The 24,503-nt window shown below is 39.2% G+C and overlaps 1 protein-coding gene and 1 long non-coding RNA gene across 3 annotated transcripts in view; one reads left to right on the plus strand and one right to left on the minus strand.

Moving 5' to 3' along the window:
- LOC310645575 overlaps window positions 1-24,503 on the plus strand; it is a 590,514-nt gene that overhangs the window by 347,087 nt on the left and 218,924 nt on the right. The window lies entirely within an intron of this gene.
- Window positions 1-24,503, minus strand: part of ADAMTSL3 (ADAMTS like 3) — a 156,484-nt gene that overhangs the window by 110,512 nt on the left and 21,469 nt on the right. The window contains exon 3 of the mRNA XM_083371306.1: window positions 678-797. Coding sequence (XP_083227432.1) covers window positions 678-797 — 120 coding nt within the window. The remainder of the gene's footprint in view (window positions 1-677; window positions 798-24,503) is intronic.

Here is a 24,503-nt window from a genome sequence, read left to right on the forward strand (position 1 = left end):
TCTCAGAGAGGTGACTGTCTAGCCTCTTCTTAAAAATCTCCAGTGATGGAGGGCCCACGATTTCTGGTGGCAAGCTGTTCCACTGTTTGATTGTTCTCACTGTCAGGAAGTTACTCCTTAATTCCAGGTTGCTTCTCTTTTTGGTCAGTTTCCAACCATTGTTTCTCGTCCTGCCCTCTGGTGCTTTGGTGAATAGTGTGACACCCTGTTCTTTGTGGCGGCCCTTCAAATACTGGAATACTGCTATCATGTCTCCCCTATTTCTTCCTATTCCGATAGGGATTCATTTAACTAGCAATATCATTGTATTTTTTGTAGCTTTCCATTATGCTAAGGGGAATAGAGATAGTCCTCCTTTAGCAAACACAATTGGGACCTGCAACTCGGTCCCTGAGTGAAGCAGCTGCTAAAGGAAATTTCGACTGTGCTTATGATCTGACTTCAGCTTCCCTTCCCTTTACAGACCTTGATGGTCATCAGTGTGAGGACTGGACATAAAGTTGTATTGTTTCATCGCTGTCACTAAATGAGACAGTTGCTAAATGAGGACTGTCTGAAATGGCCTTGGCTTAGACACAGAGACAACCAACACAGCACCAGCCCATCGTGCCAACAAGCAGAGATGTTCCCAACATTGAATAAAAGGATCGCCCTCGTTTCACATTCAGCAGACTAACCTGATCATCAAAGTGGTAAGTAAGGAACTGCTCTCCTGCGGTGTCTTCTAAAAAGCTTCCTTGTGGAGAAAGTACAAATTCAGGCAAGAAGTAAGCATCTTGTAACCGTTCTGCTGTTGTCTGGAAAAGAACACAAGATCATCTGTTACAAATTCAAACAAAAGAAGACAAATACAGTACATTTCCCAATGGCAACACTCTGCCCACAGTCTAGAGTTCAATCTTGATGGGGCTCATGGTTGACTTAGCCTTCCATCCTTCTGAGGTCAGTAAAAATGAGGACCCAGATTGTTGGGGGCGATATGGAAATAATGCTGATATTATAAACCAGGAGTCTTCAAACTTGGCTCTTTTATGACTTGTGGACTTCAGCTCCCAGAATTCCTCAGCCAGCGTGCCTGGCTGCGGAATTCTGGGAGCTGAAGTCCACAAGTCAGAAAAGGGCCAAGTTTGAAGACCTTTATTATAAACCATTCAGAGTGTGCCATAAAAGTGCTATGGGGTGGTATCGCCCTGAGTCCTTCGGGAAAGGGCGGTATATAAATTCAATAAAATTAAATTAAATTAAAAATTTTAACTGAAAACTAGCCACAGAAATAAACACCTCTCTGTAAGCACTTTTGTTTTCTTTCAAAAGTTGGCTAAAGTGCCGCTTTGGATTTGGCTTAATAAATTGTGTAAACCTGATTTCTGTGGCGCGTAGACCATAGTTTATGACTGAGCACAACTTGAGAACCAGACAACTGGGTTTAATCACGGTTTACAACATCAAGATTTAGTGTACCGTAGCATACAAGCCTAGTCATTTAAATACTTGGTTGGCCTCATCACTGACCAGGACTGAAGCAAATTAAACCCTAGATGTGATTACCACAATTCTTCCCTTAATTGTGGGGAAGGTTTTAGTTAATTTACAAGGGATAGCCGTGGACTCCTGTCGCCACTGGACAATTGGACCAGGTGGGTTGCCATCTGCATATAATAATAATAATAATAATAATAATAATAATAATAATAATAATAATAATAGTAATAGTAATAATAATAGTAATAGTAATAGTAATAAAGTTGGAAGGGACATTGGAGGTCATCTAGTCCAACCCCCTGCTCAGGCAGGAAACCCTATACCATTTCGGACAAATGGCTGTCCAGTCTCTTCTTAAAAACTTCCAGTGTTAGAGCATTTACAGCTTCCGGAGGCAGGTTGTTCCACTGGTTAATTGTTCTAACTATCAGGAAGTTTCTCCTTAGTTCTAGGTTGCTTCTCTCCTTGATTAGTTTCCATCCATTGCTTCTTGTCCTGCCTTCGGGCACTTTGGAGGATAGCCTGAGTCCCTCCTCTTTGTGGCAGCCCCTGAGATACTGGAACACTGCTATCATGTCCCCCCTCATCCTTCTCTTCATTAAACTAGACATAACCAATTCCAGCAGCCGTTCCTTATATGTTTAGAAAGGGAACAATCAATGGGGAAGCCATATTCCCTTAACAACCATGTCACTAACTTAACACCTGCAATGATTCACTTAAATAACTGGGGCAAGAAAAGTCGCAAAATGAGGCAAAACTCGCTTAACAAATGTCTCACTTAGCAACATAAATTTGGGGTTCAGATACGATCGTAAGTCAAGGATTACCTGCATATGCCAGTTTTTAACATTTGAATCATTTTTTTTCTTTTTTGGCTGGTCAGCAATCTAATTATTTGTGAGACTGCTTTTTTTTTATTTTAATAAATTCCAAACTGCAATCCCTCTTTAAATTGCAATTTTATACAATGGCCATAATGAAACTAAGTGCTAAAATGTAGTCAATAGTTTTTCACCTGTATAGACATTCGTATACCATTCTGATACTTATTTTTCTTTGACTCCACCATTATATTACATCATTACTACGCTTGCTGTTGTTTAATGAATTACACTCTCCAGAAAGTTTTTTTTCCCTATTGAGTGGAAGCCATTTATATTCCATTGAAGCCAATGTGACAGATGTTTTATTACCTTTGGTTTGTATTCCACTATGTAGCAATCTGAATTACAGCCAGGAGCGTGGAAAAATTCAACCCAAGAGGTTAGCTGTTAGAATGGAAACACTTCTGCAGTCTTTACCAGCTTGACTATTAAGCACCCAATAAATTTTGGGAAGAGAAGAGGGGGAAAGCAAGCAGATTCAATTTTATAGTAAGAGCAACCTAGTAAACACTATTAAGAAGAGAATAACGTTTAAGGAAAACGCAAGTATACAGCATCCAAAACCTTCAACTACCCGGTATATAAATTTTGTCTGAACACAAAGCTTTCCTTTCCAATATAGAACACATTCAAAGATGGGAAAGATTTCTACCACTTGGAATAAAAACTACTCTTGGCGGGAGGGGGAGGCAGATGCTATTTTATTTTCATCTCAATATACCAGATCATATCAGACAGCAGTCAACTCCCTATACAACATCCTGAAAAACTACAGTATTCTCAATTCCTAAAAAAAAAATTATTTGCGAGGATATTTTACATCTTGCTTAAAACGATGGAACGATATCAACCTTCTGTCAAGGCAAATCAGAAGAGCCCATGTAACACACTTTAAGTTGTCGGTGCCTGTTATGCAGTTATTCTAAAGCTGAAGAAGGCTAAAGCATATTGTTTATTTTAACTGTTTCTCATTTCTGTACTAGTCTTCCATTAACAAAAAATGTGGGAAGGGGCTCTCTTACAAAAATGTTTTTTTTAAGAAACATTTAAGATGAGAATGAAAATAGACTACAGATAGTCCTCGAGTTACGACGGTTCATTTAGCAACCGTTCAAAGTTACAATGGCACTGAAAAAAGTGATTTATGACCAGGTCGGTAAAATGAGGACCCAAATTGTTGGGATGAACACATTGACTCTGTAAACCACTGAGAGAGGGCTGTAAAGCACTGTGAAGCGGTATATAAGTCTAAATGCTATTGTCTTTCCTTCCTTCCTTCCTTTTAATTTTTAATTTTTTTAATTTTAATCCCATTTATATCCCGCCCTTCTCCGAAGACTCAGGGCGGCTTACAATTTAAAGCACAAATCAATGTGCTTTCCATAACTCTGCCAACAGCCAGCAGTTCGATCCTGACCATCTGAAGGTTGACTCAGCCTTCCATCTTTCCAAGGTCGGTAAAATGAGGACCCACATTGTTGGGGACAATATATGCTGACTCTGTAAATGGCTGAGAGAGGGCTGTAAAGCACTATGAAGCGGTATGTAAGTCTAAGTACTATTGCTATGCTATGGTATTTTTCACACTTATGACCATTGTTGCAGCATCCCCATGGTCATGGGATCAAAATTTGGATGCTTGACAACTGATTCATATTTATGATGGTGTCCTGGGGTCACGTGATCCACTTAACCATTATGTTCCTAACTGGAGTGATTTGCTTAACAACTGTGGCAAGAAAAGTCATAAAACGGGGCAAAACTCACTTAACAAATTGCTTCAGGACATAAATTTTGGCCTCAGTTGTAGCCGTACATTGAGGGCTACCTATATTTAAAAAGAGCAGCTAGAAAACAATGGAAGCCTATAAAAATAAAAGAATAATCGCACGGGGCTAAAACACACAGATACGCAGCAGGTTTTGCAGAGCAGAGAATTCTGCCATTATAAAACTTGCTTCGTAATTAATACAGTCAAAGTAAATGCCAACTCCTGAAATTCATTAGCTAACAACTTTCTTGTCCATCAATCCAAATATTTTGTGTTTGGGCTCTGCTTAAAACGAGTGTGCAAAATTCTGTTTACCTACATACAAATGTATCGTCATGGGCATCCAGTAATTTAGATTTTCTTTTTCTTACTTCCCTCTCCCATAACAATAAAAGAATCAGCCTTCTTCTTAAAATGTTGCTTCCCATAACAGTAAAAGAATCAGCCTTCTTCTTAAAATGTTGCTTCTATCTTCTCTCTAAAATTTCTGGCACAGAACATAAATAGGGAAAACATCAGGGGCCTTACGAGCAAAACGGACTTAATGTTCCCTGCAAGGATTTCCATGGAGCGTATAAGAATAAGAAAAAAAATAGACAAAGATGGGTATTAGTGTCTACGGTGGGAGCTGGGGAGGACAGCCAGTTAGAAGGAAAGATGACTAATACCCCGATGAAAGACAAAAATCACAGAGAAGCAACCAGCCGAGTTATCCTGAGCCCTTTTTATCCTTTGCTAGTGACCCAAACAGCCAGAGCAGAAAGCAAAAACTGAAATCTACTGAAGTAATTCCACAAGGAACAATATATGCTCAATTTATCCTTGAAGAATGGACTGTCACAGTAAAGAGAAATAAAATATAAATAAGATGAAGATCATATAATGAAAAGATGCAACCAGAATTTAGACTTATGGGCTACTGAACAAATGATATTTGAGAAATTGTACACTCAAATCTAAATAGTGTAAATATGGAATATATAGAATATACAGAACATACAGAATATATAGAGAATGGGGAATAGAATAGAATAGAATAGAATAGAATAGAATAGAATAGAATAGAATAGAATAGAATAGAATAGAATAGAATAGAATAGAATAGAATAGAATAGAATATTTTGCCAGGTGTGCTTAGATACATAAGGAATTTGTCTCTAGTACAGAAACAGCTGGACTCTTGATGTACATGCTGGTTTCTTGCATTAACAAAGAAGTTAATCATGGATTTTTAAAAATCAAATTAACAAATGGCTGCCTTTTCTGATGCCCAGCTCCTAAGCTTATTAGTGGACTCTAGTTTAAAATTATTTAAGATTCTATTCTCTAGTGGAAATTTCAGGAAGTCTAAAACATAGGTTGGTTAGTTGGATGCTGCAAAATCTAAGCTCTATTCTAATTCTCAGATCTTTGCAATGCTTTCCACCTGCATTTTACAAGGATCCAGGCAAACCATCCATGTGAGGATCAGCCTTGGAACCCTGGCCACATTATAATTGTGATAGGTATTCTGCATCCTGGTATGTAAGAATCTAGCCAGGGTATAGAAAACACTTACTGAAAATATAGAAAAAATATTCTCAAACTGATGGACCCATCTTACCTTTAAAAAAAACCTTCAGAATATTTCAGAATTAATAAAATCATGCAACTGAAAGGGACTGACCAATGGGCTCTTGATTATTTAAAGACTTATTTATTAGGGCCCCTTGATGATGTTACCTAGCTGGGTAATGAAACATCTGTAAGAAAATAACCCAGGACCCCTCATTTCAACCCTGAACTACAAATATTCTCCTTTATCGCCATTTATTTATTAACTTATCGAAAGAGCAGCTAGATATTTATAAACCAGGTAATGGAAAAGAAATCTCCCAACTGGGAAAATAGTTTTTTTACAGGATTAGACGGCTGGAGCATGGTATCTTTAGGTAAAACAACCTTAGGTAGAATATAAATGGATTTAAACAGGAATGCCAACCTTTGGTGAATTACTTGAATAATAATCCTTCTTTCTGGCAATGCAAACTCGCCTTAAATAGCAATTCACTTTAGCATGGGATGGAAGTATAGACAGGATTTAGAGTAGTTGGCGTAAGAGATTATTTTAAAAGTCAACTTTGTAGCCAGTTATCTTTTATGTTTTAACTTGGATAAACATTTTAAAATCTGAACCAAAGATAAAAGGCTGTTCTGTGTCACAACTGTACTGCGATTTAAATGATACAGACCCTGTACCCTTTGCATTTAAGGCAAGGGTTGTGATTCGTATTTAAATACAAAGATCTTTAGGTTAGAAAATGGGAGAATGTGAATTCTAGTCCTACTTTAGGGATGAAAACCAGCTGGGTGACTTTTGGGTCAGTCCCTTTCTGTCAGCCCAACCCACCTCACAGGATTGCTGTGGGGAAAATAGGAAGAAGAAGGAATATTTAGATATGTTCACCATCTTGAGTTATTTCTAAACGTAATAAAGAAGGGCTAAAAAAAATAAATAATCTATTTTTCTTTAGGGCCACAATTCTTTATGAGCAACATGAGGCATCACCAATGAGCAAATTGGGCAGTGAGTCTGAAATGTCCCAGCCAATTAGAGCTGATGTTAATTGGTGAATTGGTCCCAGCTTGCTTAAGCAGTAGGAACAGTAGGAATGGCTCAGCTAAGAACTTAACCACCAGGCAAGAATCTCCTAGCTTTGGGTGGTGAGCCTGGCCACTCTATCTTCTCAAATGAAGAGTCTTCTAGATGCTAGTGTCCACCAGCAAGGCCAAGCGTTGACTTCTTCTAAAAGTAGGGTTTGAAGGTTGGTGTGTTCTGATTTCCAGTTTCTTCTCTGGTCCTGTCTTGAGTTCTTCGCTGGTCTTCAGCTTTGGGTCTCCATTCCAGATTCTCTCTTCACACAACCACTCCAACTTTGTCAATTTCCTACATGGCTTAAGTGGTCCGGTGACTAAGACGTCAACCAGTAAAATGACAACTTTCTGTATGCTTGGGGGGGGATTACATAATTTTTAAATTCATTTTTCAAAAGGCACAATGCTTCCGCTCATTAAACAACAACAACAAAAAAAGAGGGAGTATAATAGTGCTCCTACAGCCAAACTAGCTCTTCCTAAAGGACGAAGGATCTACTTAGGCAAACAAATAACAAAACATTGGGAAAAGTGACTGGGTAGAATTTCAAACCAGCTGAAAATTTTCAGCCCCTAAGCCCATCCCCACCCAGGGGAAGATATCTAAACATACAAGGTCAGAGCTTCTCAGCAGCAACAGAGCCAGAGGGTTCAACCCTTAAGTGGATTCACTCACTCCACCCATGGAATTCTGTTTGGCTGCCCTGCTCACCAACCCCAGATGACCCTGTATGTGAAGCTCAGTTGCAAACACTGCTAGTTCAACACCATAGCAACGTTCCCTTCGGTCAAAGCCAAACACCAGGTCTTCTGCTTGCTGTCTACAAGGATCTCCTCTCCGTTTTGCCTCGTTCTTGCTGTTTCCACTTAGCAACTGCCTTATTCTACTCAGAGGCTCCATCCCACCCTCCTGAAGTTGAACTTTCTCATTGGAAGAATGTGGATATCCACATTCCCCACAGATTTTGACTATCATCTCCAGTAAACAATTAATCAGTGGAACAACGTGCCTCCAGAAGTTGTGAATGCTCCCAAACTGGAAGTTTTTAAGAAGAGATTGGACAACCATTTGTCTGAAATGGTATAGGGCAGGGGTCTCCAAACTCGGCCCTTTTATGACTCATGGACTTCAACTCCCAGAATTCCTCAGCCAGGTACGCTGGCTGAGGAATTCTGGGAGTTGAAGTCCATGAGTCATAAAAGGGCCGAGTTTGAAGACCCCTGGTATAGGGTTTCCTGCCTGAGCAGGGGGTTGGACTAGAAGACCTCCAAGGTCCCTTCCAACTCTGTTATTCTGTTCTAAATACCGCTCTTTATGAAAGCAGTCATACTATCCTCCCTAAGTTAAACATCAGTATTGGTTGCACCTTAGACTGGCAATGGGGCCAATTGAAAACACGTTACAGTGATGGATAATTATCTTTTCAAAATTAAAAATAATTCCATAAGGACTCACGAACCCATCTCATAACACCTCACCTGATAAAAAGACCACAAAACACTCATCTTTTTCAGGTACAATTGCTGTTATTGGATCATTCCAGCGTAGTCCTTTTCAATGCAGCTAAATTGTGTTAATGCACTCTGCGAAATTAGGCAAACTGTGACTGACCCCTGACAATCCACCACCCATTGTTAAATATTATCTTGCCTTTATTTTAGTTTTATTTATTTATTTTTAACCTTTCTTATCTGTAATTCTGGTCTGTGACCATAATTTAAAAAAAATATTTATAATAATTCTTTATGGGTGAAAGAGAGAGCGAGACAGAACAACTGGTATTGATAAAGGGAGGTCCTCTATTCTGGGAGTTCTGGAGCTTGATTCCTACAAAATCTTCAGGCACTGTAGGAGATGACGACGCTGAGCGCAAGGGAGGGTCATGTGTATCATCAGTCTTGAGTCCCTTCGTGCCCACAAGAGATCTAAATCCTGCCCACTTTGTCTTCCATTGACTCTTAGCTACCACCAACTCGCTTTGACTGTTAGTCGTTCTAATTCTTGTAGACAGCTTTAGTGGACAATAAACCTATATAATATATATGTTCATCTGAACTGCCTGGACTTCTCATTTTCTGAACCTGACATGCATGTCATCTAATGTGTCTTCTAAGAGTCCTACAAGCTGATCAGAACTTATTATTTTTAAAGTGTAGTTAGAGAAGGCTGTTAGAGAAGACTTAAAAGTTAGATCACAGACGTCTGACTATGATTAGATTTGAGAGAACAATTTCACCACTCTCAGCTTTGCTCCTTCACCAGCAGTATTATCATCCCCAACACACTGTTAGAAGCATGGTTAGTTCAAGCTGCCTAGCAAGACTGACTATGCAAATGAATTTCAAGCTACTACCACTATTCTAATATAAAAGATCATTTTTTTCATTACGTTCTCTTTCACAAAACGCCTTTATCCATTTTCTCTGGACAGCTGGATCATAATATTCCAAGATTATGTATACGTACGTAGAGGAAATGCATTAACCAGAAATTTAAAATAGGGTTTGGGGATTTAGTCAGTGATCTTGAGCCAGTTCCTTTTCCACTTCATTCAGAGCTGGTAGAATAGAAGAGGAGGGATCCATCCAACTTAATTTGCTCTAAATTAAATTAATAGTAATAAATCATCATCAGCCAAGCTAAATGTTCACAGCCAAGCGTTGCTACCTAGACACTGCCATTGTCCAAGACAGAATTCGGGAAACTATTACTGGCTAAAATAATTAGTGTGTGGCATTTTGCCCAGAAAACTGTGGTTGTAGACTTGGGTTCTCAAAAATTCTGTTTTGTTTTGTCCCAGTCCTTCTTTCATTCACCGCTATATATGGGTATCGGATGACTCACCCCCGAAACAACCCTGTTCAGACAGAATTGGATCCATGCCATACTTGTTCCTTTCACCTTTGGTTTGTCCCGAGCTTACAGAAGCAAGGTATAGACAGCTTTTGAGACAAGCAAAATAGATTGCTGCATAACATAAGAATTTAAAAAGACCAACCAAGGGCAGGCGAGTCTCTCCTAAGGGCTAGTTGGTGCCAAAATTAGGGGAGACTCTAGAATTAGTTGGCCAGCTCCCCAAAAATGTTTCCTGATTAGCTGTAGGCTTTTGACATTCCTCCAGGCACCCTCCCCTTTAAGAGACACAAAATTTCCTGGTTCCTTCAAAAAATACTTTCCTCTGTGGATCTTCTATAAAAGCTTTCAGTATTCAGTCCAAGAATTCTTCATGTCCCACAATAACTCAAGAAGATAAGATAACCTTTATTGTCATTTTTTTTTACTGTGGGCACAACGGCACACATCAAAAATGAAATTTAGTTGCCCGCTCTCAAAGTGCAACACATACATGACACACACCTAACCATACTATATACACATATGTATAGACCCACACCCCTACATATACATAACAAATAAATATTAAATACTGTCCATCTTGATTATATAATGGAAGGAGGAAGCTTAGGAGTTCACAAGGTTAATGCTGTATGGATGCTTAGCACGAATATGTTTTTGTGCAACTAGAGTAGTGGATTGCAGACTCTAGAACCCATTGCCAGATGTGGCTTGGTTTTCTATAGGTGGCAACCCAAACTTTCTTGATTGCCATTCCACCAAATTTTGGCTGCTAAACTAACCAGTTCAATCTCTTTAAGGAGCAGAATCACTTGTGGTCTGTTCCTACAAGAGATTCTGGGCACTTGAATCTCTCCTTCTAGTCGATAACAGGCAGCCAAGGAGTGAAGCAGGGATGAGGTTCAACCACTGACTACAAATCAGCAGACGAACTAAAAGAGTTTTCTGTATCAGAAGGTTCAAGAGAAAAAGCTGTCATTCACGTCATCTTTAACGGAATGACACAGGGCAACGATTTTTGAACCAAGGTACCTCAGACTTACAAAAGGCATCCAAAATCCAGGAGCGTGGAACTGAAATTTGGCAAGTTTTAATAGAACACTTTATGACATAAAACTGTTCATAGAAACATGTTATGGCATAAAAACGATCTCGAAACATTTTAAGACATAATACAAAACGTCATAAAATATCTCCTTTGGTCAACTCTTGATGTTGGACTGTGCTATACAGGTCAACATGGGCTACTTTCATCTCTCAAATTTGTCTCTGAATTTTAATTTTTTTTTTCAGGGAAGGTATCATTACATTAGAAGTTCTACCTTGTCAAAGATATTGATGAATCTGGTCAGGAAACCTCTCTGAAAAGATCACTTAAGGGCTTGTGAGTTGTCTAGTTAATTTATAATTACCGGTAACTATAATTTATAGTTGTCTAGTTATTTATAATTTTAAATACCATTGCCTTAAAATGTAGAGATGGCCCACCCACCCCGAAGGCTTTTGAAAAGAGATTAGGTAATATCATGGAACGAACGAGTCAGCATGCCTGTTGACTATCTCCATGTTCCAAAGAATATCAGACATAAGAGAAAAACAAGCATTCAGAAGACATTGTGAATGTTTTTACAACCTAAGCTGGCCACTTTGGGCCTCTGGCCCAACTAAACCTGGTGCTTTGTGTCTACCTTTGCATCACCTGGGGAAAAAAAGCTGACTCCTTTCCGTGTTATTACTAACTATTTGGGGAATAAAAAATTCCTCCAGCTACAAGGTAAGGCTTGAAAGAATAACAGGAAAGGAGCTGAAAGACAATTACAGAGATCAGTTAGGTACTGCTGGAGAAAGCGTTCACCTGATGAAAGGGGAGAAAGACATTTATTTTATTTTATTTTTTGGACTATTGAGCAGGAGAAATAAAGCAAGAATGAGATATAGGAAAAGATAATGAATCACTTCTTTATCTGCTTGCCTGTACGTCTTTATCAGATTAATTTGTTTATTTATTTATTTATAATGAGACTTGTATGCCGCCCTATCTCCTGAAGGACTCAGGGCGGCTAACAACAAGAAAATACAAATAAATATAAATATTAAAAAAGAATTAAATTGTGTCAAAGTCCCACTAAAACCAATAAAAACATAATGTGTATTGCAGGTCCATTCATGATGGATTTTTTACATCTGAAATGGATGGAAGTGGTCAAAGATTGTCATTGAGTGCTTCTACTCAAAGAAGACCAACATAGCAATAACACTTATATATACCGCTTCATAGCGCTTTACAGCCCTTTCTAAGTGGTTTACAGGAACCAACAATCTGGGTCCTCATTTTACCAACCTTGGAAGGATGGAAGGACGAGTCAACTTTGAGCTCCGTCAGGATCGAACTGCTGACAGTGAGCAGTGAGTTAGCATGCAATACTGCATTCTGACTACAGTGCCAGATAGCTTTCAGATAGCTGCTTTTGCAAAATTTTGACACAGGGCTAAAGGCAGCTGCCTTTATTTTAAGGCAGCAGGCAGCAAATAATAAAGAGTGGAAAAGTTTTTTGGTTTACAAAATATTCATAGAAAAAATACCCCCTCTGCTAGAACGGAGTCTTAATCCCTGCTTTCCAAGCCTTCTTCCTTTTTTTCAAAAATGGTATAACCTTCAGCTCATGGGCTGCAATCCCGTTTTCCCTTCAAGCAGAACTCCAAAATGGCAACTTGTGTTGTTTGACATCATTAAACTACAAAAAAAATTAATGAGACGCCAATAGAGTCAATGTTGCAAATAACCAGCCTTCCCCTTCTTTGTAGATCGGCCTGGACCAACATGAGGTTTGTGTCCCCAGATCTGTACAGATGCCACAATTGGGGGGTGCATTCTAAACTGTTTGCATAACAGAGTACTTAATAGAATTTGTAATGTCCTGTAATAAGCACACAGGAAATTTCAAGGTTTTTTATTGTTCTGTCATTGTCACGATAATTGAAATTACACTGTAAGAATGAAATTGAAACTAACTATATCAGCAATATATAGTTCATATACCATGAATTCAGAGAGATAAATGGACATTACCAACAAATTCACAGTGCTTGGGTATGGTTAGGAGGGCACTGACTTTTCTAACCTGTCCTATCTATGTTTCCTGGTAAAATACACGGGAAAATCCCATTGGAGGAAAATTCCACTTAGGGTTAGAGTTAAGTCACCATGAACTCGGAGAGCAAAATGGACATCGCCAACTAATTCGGAGTGCTTGGGTATGATTAGAAAGTCATTGACTTTTCTAGCCTGCCCTATCTATCTTTCCTGGTAAAATACATGGGAAAATCCATTTGGAGGAAAATTCCACTTACGGTTAGGGTTAGGTCACCATAAACTCATAGAGCAAAATGGACATTGCCAACAAATTCTGAGTGCTTGGGTATGGTTAGGGGGACACTTACTTTTCTAGCCTGCCCTATCTATCTTTCATGGTAAAATAGATGGAAAAATCCCATTGGAGGAAAATTCCACTTAGGGTTAGGCTTAACTCACCATGAACTCGGAAAGCAAAATGGACATCGCCAACAAATTCGGAGTGCTTGGGTATGGTTAGGAAGGCACTGACTATTCTAGGCTGCCCTATCTATGTTTCCTGGTAAAACACATGGGGAAATCCCATTGGAGGAATTTTCCACTTAGGCTAACCATAAGAGCTCATTCCTCCTTCAGCACAATAAATTCCTTGCAGGCTTCAGAATTGCTGTAAACTTCACAAAGCAATGCCCTTTGAACAAAGGATGAAACCAACAATGTACAATATGCTTACGAATTAAAGAGATTTCCAATTTCATAAGCACACACACAAAGCAACATGTTAACATGCTCTAAACAGCCATGTGCTTTATTCCCAGTAAGTTAACAGGAATCGGAATTCTAATTCTAAAACACCTTCCAATTAGAGCATACTTAATTAAGGCAGAGAGGAAAAAGAAGGCCCTAGCTGCAACTGAATTGAATTCCTAACATGACTTGTTTGAGGAGCACTACATATGACTTCAGTCGGTCTTCTGCTGATTGAGTGGTTCAAGAATCACAGTTTTTCAGAGCTGCAGCCTTAATCCCACTAAAATCAATGGCTTATGCTAAGTAGGTATGTCAAGTTAAGTGGTTTTGACCCTGTTAGGAATCCTGAAGGGCTCTCTTTGTTTGGGTTTAATTAAGCAAAAATATTTAGAATGAAGTTCCTCCATTAGGAGTTCTAAATCCACCCTGAAAAGGAATCACGAAGGGATCTGCCAGAATCACTGCTAAGCCAGTTTTAACATAGAACTGTAGAAGTCACATTACTTCACATTTAAAACTCAATTACAGTTAATGTCAGTTAAGATCTTTGTTCTTAGCTGTCTTGGGTGAAGAATCTAGCTACTCAGTCTAGAGCATCGTGTGTTTTTAAAAATGAAAGTGTCTCACAAGTTCAAAAAAGAACCAATCACAGTGCAGGCTAAGTGTTCTTTCTCCTGTTTTGAATTTGCTGTTGCAATTTTAAATGCTCGCTAAATTATTGATTGTAAATCAAGGACTACCTGTAATTAAAAGAGCTACACTAATTGAGCAATCTACTTCCAGGCATCAAAGCACTGCTTGTTTTCCACTAAGTCAAGTTCTACTATGGACACTCCTCTTTCATTGACCAGCTCAGGAACTCAAACACAGGTCAGCTTCATCTTAATATCAACTTTGGAAATATTATCCAGCCAAATGAAAATAGGTCCACGTTGAAACAGCAGATGGGAGAAAAAAATGAGTTGCACAGTGAGTGATGAAAAAAGTCTTGTTGTGAAAATGCATAGATGGTGGGGAAAATTCAAGAGATTGTAATAGCAGAGTTGAAAGTTTCAGAGGTGATAGAAAAATAAGTTTTGAAATCAGCAAGCACTGTTTGCATTCACTTATCACGCTAAGTCATAAAGGGGTTGCCTGATCTTGGCTTAATAGGCTGTATGAATTCAACCACTCCAGTTTACAAACAATATTTTATGGCTCAGTATGTTGCATAATCCCATGCAGTTGGGGTTTACTCAATAAACTATGGTTAAGGAAACCACAGCTTCACAACCAACAGCCAAACCAAATTAATAGGGACTGTTTAGTGTCCAAACCATAATTAAAGAAAAAATGTTAAAACCTTGCAAAAGCCACAGTATTTCAGAACTGTCATATTTTCATCAATTAAACAGACAGAACTCCCTACACTGTTTATGACTGAATTAAATTAAAACTAGTGATCTGGGTATTGCCAAAATGTTGCTGCTAGGTTTTCCTGACACTTTCTCCGAAGTGAATTTCTGCCAAGTTCAAATCTGATTAGGTATTTAGCTACACAAAGCTTTAGAAATATGTTATTCCTCCAGTTCTACTTAACATTTCCAGTGAATTCAGTTCTTACAACTCATATGTGGTGGGGGTTTTAACTTGAAATACCTTAAGAATGTCAGGTTCTCTGATACCCATCAGACTAACTCAGGATGACCATCCCAGAGAATGGACTTTGTAGTCCAACAAGATCTGAAGGACTGCCAAGTTCATCACCTGGAGACAATTACAAGGCTAATATCATTCCTGCAAGAAATCTCTTACTGCTTTTTTATAGCATTTGTGGGGAAGGGGAAGGTGGATGGAAAGCCAAGTTGATTTAAACCAAGCAACAAAAAGACGACAAGCCTTAGTTTTTTGTTTCCAAAATATGAAGATGTCATTGTCCTGTGTCTTATAAAACCAGCCCCTTGCCGCTGCCGAGGGTGGTGCATCGCAGCTAAACTTTTGTTTAGTTTTCAGAATCTACCTTAACACTACCTTAGTCTCACATTTCCAAAATAAAAACAAACTCTTATCGTTCCATATCTCTTTCTTCCACCCAAATTGTGTATAAGATATTGTTTTTCAATAGAATTTGTCTTTTATTGATACTGCTGAACTGTAACTGGAGATTGAAACCTTTCACCCCCCCTCCTCCTTTTTTAAAGGAGCAAAATGATAGCAGCTTTACAGGACCCATGTGCAACTATTAGGGTTCCTCCAGAAGGAATAAGAGTATAAAAATTAACTCAAAAAGAAATTCAGAATATTTTCTTTTTTGATATTTAAGGGCAACAGAGTTAAGAACACTCTCCCATTCTGGATTAATTTGCAGATGAAAATGTCAGGTGTAGGTAAACTATATGCTTAAAATGAGTTACAGAACACAGAACACAGACTAACAAAGTTGGAAGGGACCCTGGAGGTCTTCTAGTCCAACCCCCTGCTTGAGCAAGGGACCTTTTTTCCACCCCAGACTTGTCCAATCTCTTCTTGAAAACCTCCAGTGATAGACCCACAACATCTGGAGACAAATCCTTCGACGGATTGTTCTCACTGTCAGGAAATTTCTCCTTAGTTCTAAGTTGGATCTCTCTTTAATGATCTTCGGCCCGTGGATGGGGAGTGTGGTTAGGCCATTCAATACAGCAAAACATATTTCCTTTTCATTCTGGCATGCTCTCCACAATGCTTAAAATACCTTACTCAGATCATGCTTGCTATGCACAGGATGTGTGCTATAAATAACAAGCGACTTCATCAAAATATACATACTATTTCTCATAGGAAAGCGAATTCAATACCAGCATCTTTAAAAAACCAGTATCTTTAAAAAAACAATAAGAATAGTTCATCCTCTATACATAATGCAATGCATTGGTTGATACACACACACACACACACTCACACACACACACACACACACACACATATATATATATATATATATATCAGCCAATACATTGTGTTTGTGTGTGTGTGTTTGTATATATATATATATATATACACACACACACACACACATACATACAGAGAGACTATTATCTCTATTTACAGTCTGCTATAAGAAGAATGACTCAGAATTTCCTTTTAATTTAAATTACTTTGTGCTGTGTTACTGCGATTACGATATTTGTATTCAATTTCATTTGGGGCCATTTTTTAACCCAAGTTCTACTCTCTGCCACTTCAAAACCTACCTCAGCAATGATCTAATCTGAACCAACCTCATAACATGCTTTTTGTTATGTATTGGGCTCAATGGTTATACCACGTAGGTTGCTGGAGCGGCTAACGGCTCTCCAGCAACCCAGACTACAAGTCTCCAGTGCTGCTATTGGCTGTCCCTAGGCTGCAATGGTTGCTTCAAACCTATTGGCTGCCACTTAGGGGCTGGACTATAATAAATAAATAAATAAATAAATAAATAAATAAATAAATAAATAAATAAATATATATATTGTGGCTAGTTACAGCCCAATTCTCAGTTCAGATCTTGCAAGCAATAAACCATGAGTTTTCCTGAATTCACTTGCCTTGTCTTCATTCCTGTGCCAAAGAACCCGCTACACAACACTTTTCATATGCAATGGTTTAAAATTGGCCTCGGGCCTTCAATTCTCCTCCATAAACCAAGTGCTCAGACTCTGGAGCCCTAGCTGCCAAACAGCTGCTAGAAACAGACCCACCAGCATCCAGATTTTTTTTAAAGAGTAATAAAAGTTCAACACAAAGGGAACGTGCAGAGGGCTAAAGGCAAAATGACTCTGTGGTGGGAATGGAGAATAAGTGCTATCATTGCTGGGAACTAACTTCCAGATCAAATAATGCCACCTGATATTATGCTCAAATTAAGCACAGTGAGGCAAGGAAAGACTCCGATATCATCACGTCAACTGCACACAGACACAGTTGTTTCTGAATTGGGCACAGGAATCAGAAAACCCAGGCAGTTCAAAATGATGATGATGATGATGATGATGATGATGATGATGATGGTGGTGGTGGTGGTGGTGGTGGTGGTGGAAGGGACCTTGGAGGTCTTCTAGTCCAACCCCCTGCTCAGGCAGGAAACCCTATACCATTTCAGACAAATGGCTGTCCAGTCTCTTCTTAAAAACTTCCAGTGTTGGAGCATTCCCAGCTTCTGGAGGCAGGTTGTTCCACTGGTTAATTGTTCTAACAGTCAGGAAGTTTCTCCTTAGTTGCAGGTTGCTTCTCTCCTTGGTTAGTTTCCATCCGTTGCTTCTTGTCCTGCTTTCAGGTGCTTTGGAGAATAGCTTGACTCCCTCTTCTTTGTGGCAACCCCTGAGATATTGGAACACTGTGATCATGTCACATAATATAAAGGTTTATTGCAATACAAAAGTTTATTGCAAGCTTAAGCTCTGTACAAGAATACAAACTACTAACAGTTAAAGCAAATTGGTGGTAGATAAGAGTCAATGGAATTCAAGGTGGGCTGGATTTAGATCTCTTGAAGGGACTCGAGACTGATGACATGTTTGACCCCTCCCTCTCACTCAGCCTGGTCATCTCCTACACTTACTAATCTAATAAAATGAAGAAATAGATATGCAGGCAAAAACGTGGAACAGAGAGTAAAAAAATATCTAAAGCTTTTTGTTCAGATCAATCCCTCCAGGCTTGGAGACCTGCAGATTTAATTCAGATTCTCATTTCAGGCAGAAAATGTGTTAACAGCATGTCTAGCTCCATCCTTTGCTTGCATAGACCTTCACACAATGAGGCTCAGTTTTAGCCTGGCTAACTACTCACAAAGTGCTCTTAAGATAGAAGAAAATTGCCCTATGCACCCTCCAGTTAGGGGACTGGTCAAGCAATTTGAGCAGTATCCTTTGAGCTGGTCAAAGGCTATTCTTGGACTTTCCTTTGGAGCCTGATTGGGAAGCTCTATATTGGAGAACATTGTATTCAGATCCAGTTGCCAATACAAGTGACTGTAGATCCACATGAGGTAGCTACCCAAACATAGATGGAGATAAAAAAATACAACCAGTTAAGTTGACTCCTCCCACAAATGCAATTGGCTTCTATTATTGTTTGTGTATTGGTTTTTTATTTTTGTAAGCTGACCAGAGTCACTAAGAGCGAGAGGGCGGCCATATACAATTTCTTAAATAAATCTGTGCTACGTGGAAAAGGTTCTCACATAGATGAAGATCTTGGGGAATCTCGCATTAAGAACTGCAGAGAGTAAAAATATCAACACTGGCTCTGAGAAAGACACTTTGTTTTCCAGGGGAGGCTAAAATAATTAAATATCTGCCCCAATCCCATCTGGAATAAGTTGTGCAAGCTGAATTGTGGGCTGGAGCATGGTTGACCTCATTGTGGAATTCCACATTGAAGCAATGTTCTCTGATGTTTCTTCTTCCAGCGTATTTCAAAAAGAGCATTGCTTAAGTGACAAGGCATCCCAGATAAATTTCCCCAGAATTAATTGTTGCCATGAAGATTGGAATTGGTCTGTCAGGAAGAATCTCAATGTTAAGTCATGAATAAACCACGATGCAATTTTAACCATGGAAACATCACGATGCAATGTTAACCATAGAAACATGGAGGTAAGTTCAATGGGGCTGCAAAGGATTACTGACTTCTTGGCACATTTTGATGTTATCGTGGTCATAGTTCCCCAACAAAGAAACAATTTTAGAAACTGTGATTCTTTTGCAGGCATCTAGCTCTAACAAGAGGACCTCTAAATCCTCTCTGTCCTTTGCCTCGATTTAGTATTTTAGCTTTTAATGTCTGACATTTTAATGTTTTAATCATGTAATTGTTTTGTTCTATTATTTATCGTAGTTTAACCTGCCGTGTCGGGGAAGAAGAAGCAGAGCCTGGTGGGTGGAGTCAAGAGAGGAATCAGCCTAGTATCATTACATCCCCACAAACACTTTAAATCCAATCCCTATGGAATTCCATTGATTCTCATCTAGTGCCAACTTAGTGCTGTTCCAGTAGTTGACTAGATTCTTGTGTGTAGGCATGAGCAATAAATCAGCTTAACTGGAACGTAATGGGTGGTCCTGATTCTTTGTTCCTGACACATTCAGAGTCCATTTGATGGAAAAATGGATGGCATACAAATTACATCAATAGATAAAATACCTACAGGTTCCAAAACTCTTTTGAGGAGTCAACCCCAATGGAAACCCAATGATGCTGCTTCATCCTACAATATCCACTTCTGCACATAAATATATATATATATAATCCCATTTATATCCCGCCCTTCTCCGAAGACTCAGGGCGGCTTACAATTTAAAGCACAAATCAATGTGCTTAGCAGTAGCCTTCATTCTATGTATATGCCTGCTTATTAGGGCTTTCACACACACCCCCAAGCGGCATTATTACAAAGTCAGCTTAATTGCCCCCAACAATCTGGGTCCTCATTTTCCCTACCTCGGAAGGATGGAAGGCTGAGTCAACCTTGAGCCTGGTGGGACTCGAACCTGCACTAATTGCAGGCAGCTGGTGTTACTTAAGGAGGCATTAGCCCACTGCTCCACCAAGGCTCAAGGACCAATGAAGCAGCTCTTCAGCCACAGTAAACCAGGAGTCCATGAGAACAGAATTTATTTCAATGTCATTAAATGTCAATATCATTTATAAAAAAAAATCCTACAACTGAAATCAAGCCAGCACCAGCTAGACCAGGGCTCTGCCACCTTGACAACTTTTAGACTTGTGGACTTCAGCTTCCAGAATTCCTCAGCCAGCTAGAATTCTGGGAGCTGAAGTCCACAAGTCTTATAGTTGTCAAGGTTGAAGACCCCTGAGCTAGACCATTAGACCGACCAATGTTTTGGTTTGGTTTTCCTTTGGATAAACAGCTGCTTCGTGGTGCTAACGTTTGATCCAATGCGTCTTAAGGCTGATCCTTTTACAGCAGAAAAAAGCAACAGCCACTTTCCAGCAGCCCAAGAAGGTAGCTTTTTTTTATCAGGCAGCCACTTGACAAGTAATGCATTCTGAAAGTGTTTCTCAAGAGGCGAAGAGAGCCACTTCTTTCAAAGAGCCAGGCTGGGCTGGGATTTGATCTATTTTTGTCCCAAATTTCTGTCTGTTGGAAATGCAACCTAGCAAAGAGAATTCAACACACACTGGATAATATCAGCCATAATTCTAAAAACAAAGTGCTTCCAACAGAAGAAGAAGGATTAAAAATAGAATATCAAAGAACAGATTAAGAAGCTGGCCAATGGTTAAAGCTCTTTGGCACAAACGGGGCAACTTATGTCTTTGTTGAGGTTGCCATATTGTTGTTGTTAGCTGCGAAGTCGTGTCCGACCCATCGCAACCCCATGGACAACGTTCCTCCAGGCCTTCCTGTCCTCTACCATCTTCTGGAGTCCATTTAAGCTCATGCCTACTGCTTCAGGGACTCCATCCAGCCACCTCATTCTCTGTCGTCCCCTTCTTCTCTTGCCTTCAATCTTTCCCAGCATGAGGCTCTTCTCCAGTGAGTCCAGTGAGTTGCCATATTACAACTTGCCAACAACCCCACAGCAAAGGCCCGGGAGATGGGCAGTTGCCGTTCAGCAACCTCAGAAGGAGTATAGAGCACCCACCCATGTCTTAAACCAGCATGGCTGACTGGGGAATCCTGGGGCTTGAAGTCCACCTATCTTAAACTTGCTAAGGTTGAGAAACACTGGAGTTGAACGAGAGCTCTTAAAGACTTCCGTCTTCTTTTGCAAGTACAAAAACAAGCTAAACACTCATTCTATGTTGGCATCCTCTTTTTCTTCCTTGAATAAGAAAGGCAGAGAAAGTCTTCCCTTGCTGACATTTGTGAACTTTACATACAAAAATCCCATTAGCATTCGAAAGAGTTCTGCGCGTACATATATCTTCAATGCAATTACAGTCTACAGCAACAAAATGATGGGCTCTATTAAAATAAATATTCCTATTCCTGCCAACATTTTGCTGTCGTAATTATAAAGCACAGGCTTCCACGTACTATGATTTGCACTGATTTTAAAGGAGGAGTAAAAAAAAAATAGCAGCGGTCCTATTATTCCTCCTGCACCCGCTTTATATATATATATATATATATATATATATATATATATATATATATATATATATATATATATATATATATATATATATATATATATATATATATATATATATATATATATATATATATTCAAGAGCTCAATCTCCAACCTCAATTTTGACCCGAAAGATGTTAAGTTGACAGAATGAAAATGGGAAAGGAAAACAAGCTTTCGGGGAAGAAAAGCCTTCTTCATAATTTCTTTTAGTTAAAGATAACATATTGGGTTTAAGTCAGTATAAAATGTCAAATGCATTTATGTACAGAGGATCTATTCATGGCACTTTGTATAGGCAAATTACGCTACTAAATGCTTAATCCTAATAAAGCTTAAGTTTCAGTTCTAACAATAAAGCTTGCATTAAGCTGGCTAGGGTTGAAGTGTGACTCTGGAACTAACTTGCATAATAAAGAATACAAAATCATTAAGTAGTTAAAATGGATGTATTAATTGGACGCCCGGGATGCAAAATTAGGGAACTGGAATTTTGCTACTGCAGCTGAAAGCTTCCTGCCAGGAGAGAGAAGCAGGAGGGAGGCAAAGAGAATTCACAGTAGCAAAGTCACACTAAATCCCTTTTCCCTCAATTTCCCTTCATTGCACAGCACTCTTATGAATGAGGAGTTTAAAGGAAATTCATACAAGCAAATTAAGCCACTTTATAACAGCAGTCTGTCCATCTCTTCAGCTCCGGCACCAGCTCACCAGGTTTGAGTTAGGCATCTGATCCAGCCCTGTGACCCAATACTCCTTTCTCTACACTGAACAAAACCTATGGCTGAAAACGTGGCATATAAATAAATGTTTGCATCACATCGGCAAGAACTCACTCGTAAACAAACCATCAATTCCATGTTAAGCCTACTCTGTTCAAAATTCATTTGGTCCAACCTTCCTTTCTTTTTTCTTATGCTCACTTAAAAAAAGAAAGCCTGCAATTCTACAGATTGTATTCTTGAACACAGCAATGATAAGGAAGTGTGGGAGAAGAGCAGAGAGAGCTAGGGGGAGGAGTTAAGCAAGTCATCAGCCTAACGTTGTTATGTTCCCAAGTCCAACCGCTCTTGAATTTTGTTGACTCTTATCTAACATCAATTTAGTGTTTGAATGTTAGTTGACTAGATTCTTGTGTTATAGCAAAAAATCTTGTAAGCAAAGGTGGAACTTCAGGTTTTGCTCTTGCACAAATATTCCTTGCAACTTAGCTCTGTTGCACATGTTGTACCCTGATCAAAAGCAGAGACCACAGCACATTGCAAACCTAAATTATTGTTATATAAAAAGCTGAGGCATTTGGCTTCGCGGAGGAACAGGCTGGCTGACCAACTTGCCTGTTTCTCCTGTTTCAACAATAGTATTTTTGGCAACAGCAAATACGCTGAGTGGTTTGTTTTTGCAGCAGAATGGCTGATCACAATAATTCACACGGCATTGCTCAATAAAACTGTAATTTTGCTCAAACTCTTTACAATGCCCTCATGAAGGGTTAGATTATATTCCATTCAGGTTTTATTCCAGCACAGCCAGGCCTTTCCTAAAACTCATTCATCGTGAGCCTATCCTGAAAACGTTGAGCTAATAAAAAGTAAAAGACTTATTTAATAATTGATGAATCCCTTTGATGTTTTTGCTCGCCCATAAAAGAAGCGAACAAAAACCACCACATGTAGTCTGTCGGCATTCCATTACTGTTATGTCAGTCTTCATACCTCCGGACCATTTGCTATATATGTAGGCAACAAGGTTTGACTCTTTTAAGCCCCTCCTTCTTCCTTGAGGCTCTCATTTGCCGAAAATGTGGTCTAGTTTAATGAAAAGAAGGATTAGGGGGGACATGATAGCCGTATTCCAATATCTAAGGGGCTGCCAAAAGAAGAGAGGAACAGCTTATTCTCCAAAGCATACAGGACAAAATGCAGCAGACGGAAAGTAATCAAGGAGAGAAACAACCTAGAACTAAGGAGAAATTTCCTGAGAACAGTTAATCAGGCTTGCCTCCAGAAGTTGTGGACCTCCAACGCTGGAGGTTTTTAAGAAGAGATTGAATAACCATTTGTCTGACATGGTATAGGAAGACCTCCAAGGTCTATATATACACGCTCTTGCAATGTTGTGAAGTATTCCTCTGCACTAGCTCAAGTGTTTGGCGCACCCAATAAAATGTTCTTCAGTGACACACAATTTAAAAAAAAAATGACGCGAGCTAACGGAAATCACTTCCAGATTAATCACAAGGCTAAGAGAGTATCTGCCTTGAATCTCCTTCTCAATATTTTCTCCTCCTTCGGCAGTGGAATGAGGGGATCAAACGCAGTTTCTCGGAAAAGTTCATAAAAATGGGAACTGTTCTCTGCTCTTTTTCTCACACATTACGACAAACAGGAGATAAAATGACTCACGTCACATGAAGAGGAAACACAATTGGCTAGTTATGGCTAAAATGGGAAGGGGGGGGGCGTAATGCTTAGGTTCAGCTCCAAGAAGCAGAGAAGAAAAATAAGAAAGTTTGACCTCATAGTCACCATTTCCAAACAATAAAAATCCCATTTAAATTTAAACAGCTATTCCAAAATATTACAGAATTAGGCCCAATGCCTTTACACCTCTATATAATTTCTCTGGAGTTCACAAGGCAGTCAAAAACAGACGTCTAAGTGCAAATTCTATCAGTCTACCACTGAAGTTATTGTTTTCTTGCAAATGGTTCATTATCCAGACTAGGTAACATTATCAGGGCTGTTTCAGGGCTGTATACTGGGGGGAAAAACACCATTACTTTAAAATACATCTTAATGGAAAATGCACAGATCTGGAGATTTATTTTTGCTGGAGAACAGCTTTGTTTGCAACTCAATAGAAAAGCATCAGCTGTCCTTCCTCCGGGCTCCGAGTTATTGGAAATGCCTCTCTTGAAATTTTGCTGCTCTGTATGAATATT

This window comes from Vipera ursinii, assembly GCF_947247035.1.
Source record: "Vipera ursinii genome assembly, chromosome: 11".
Taxonomy (NCBI): Eukaryota; Metazoa; Chordata; class Lepidosauria; order Squamata; family Viperidae; genus Vipera; species Vipera ursinii.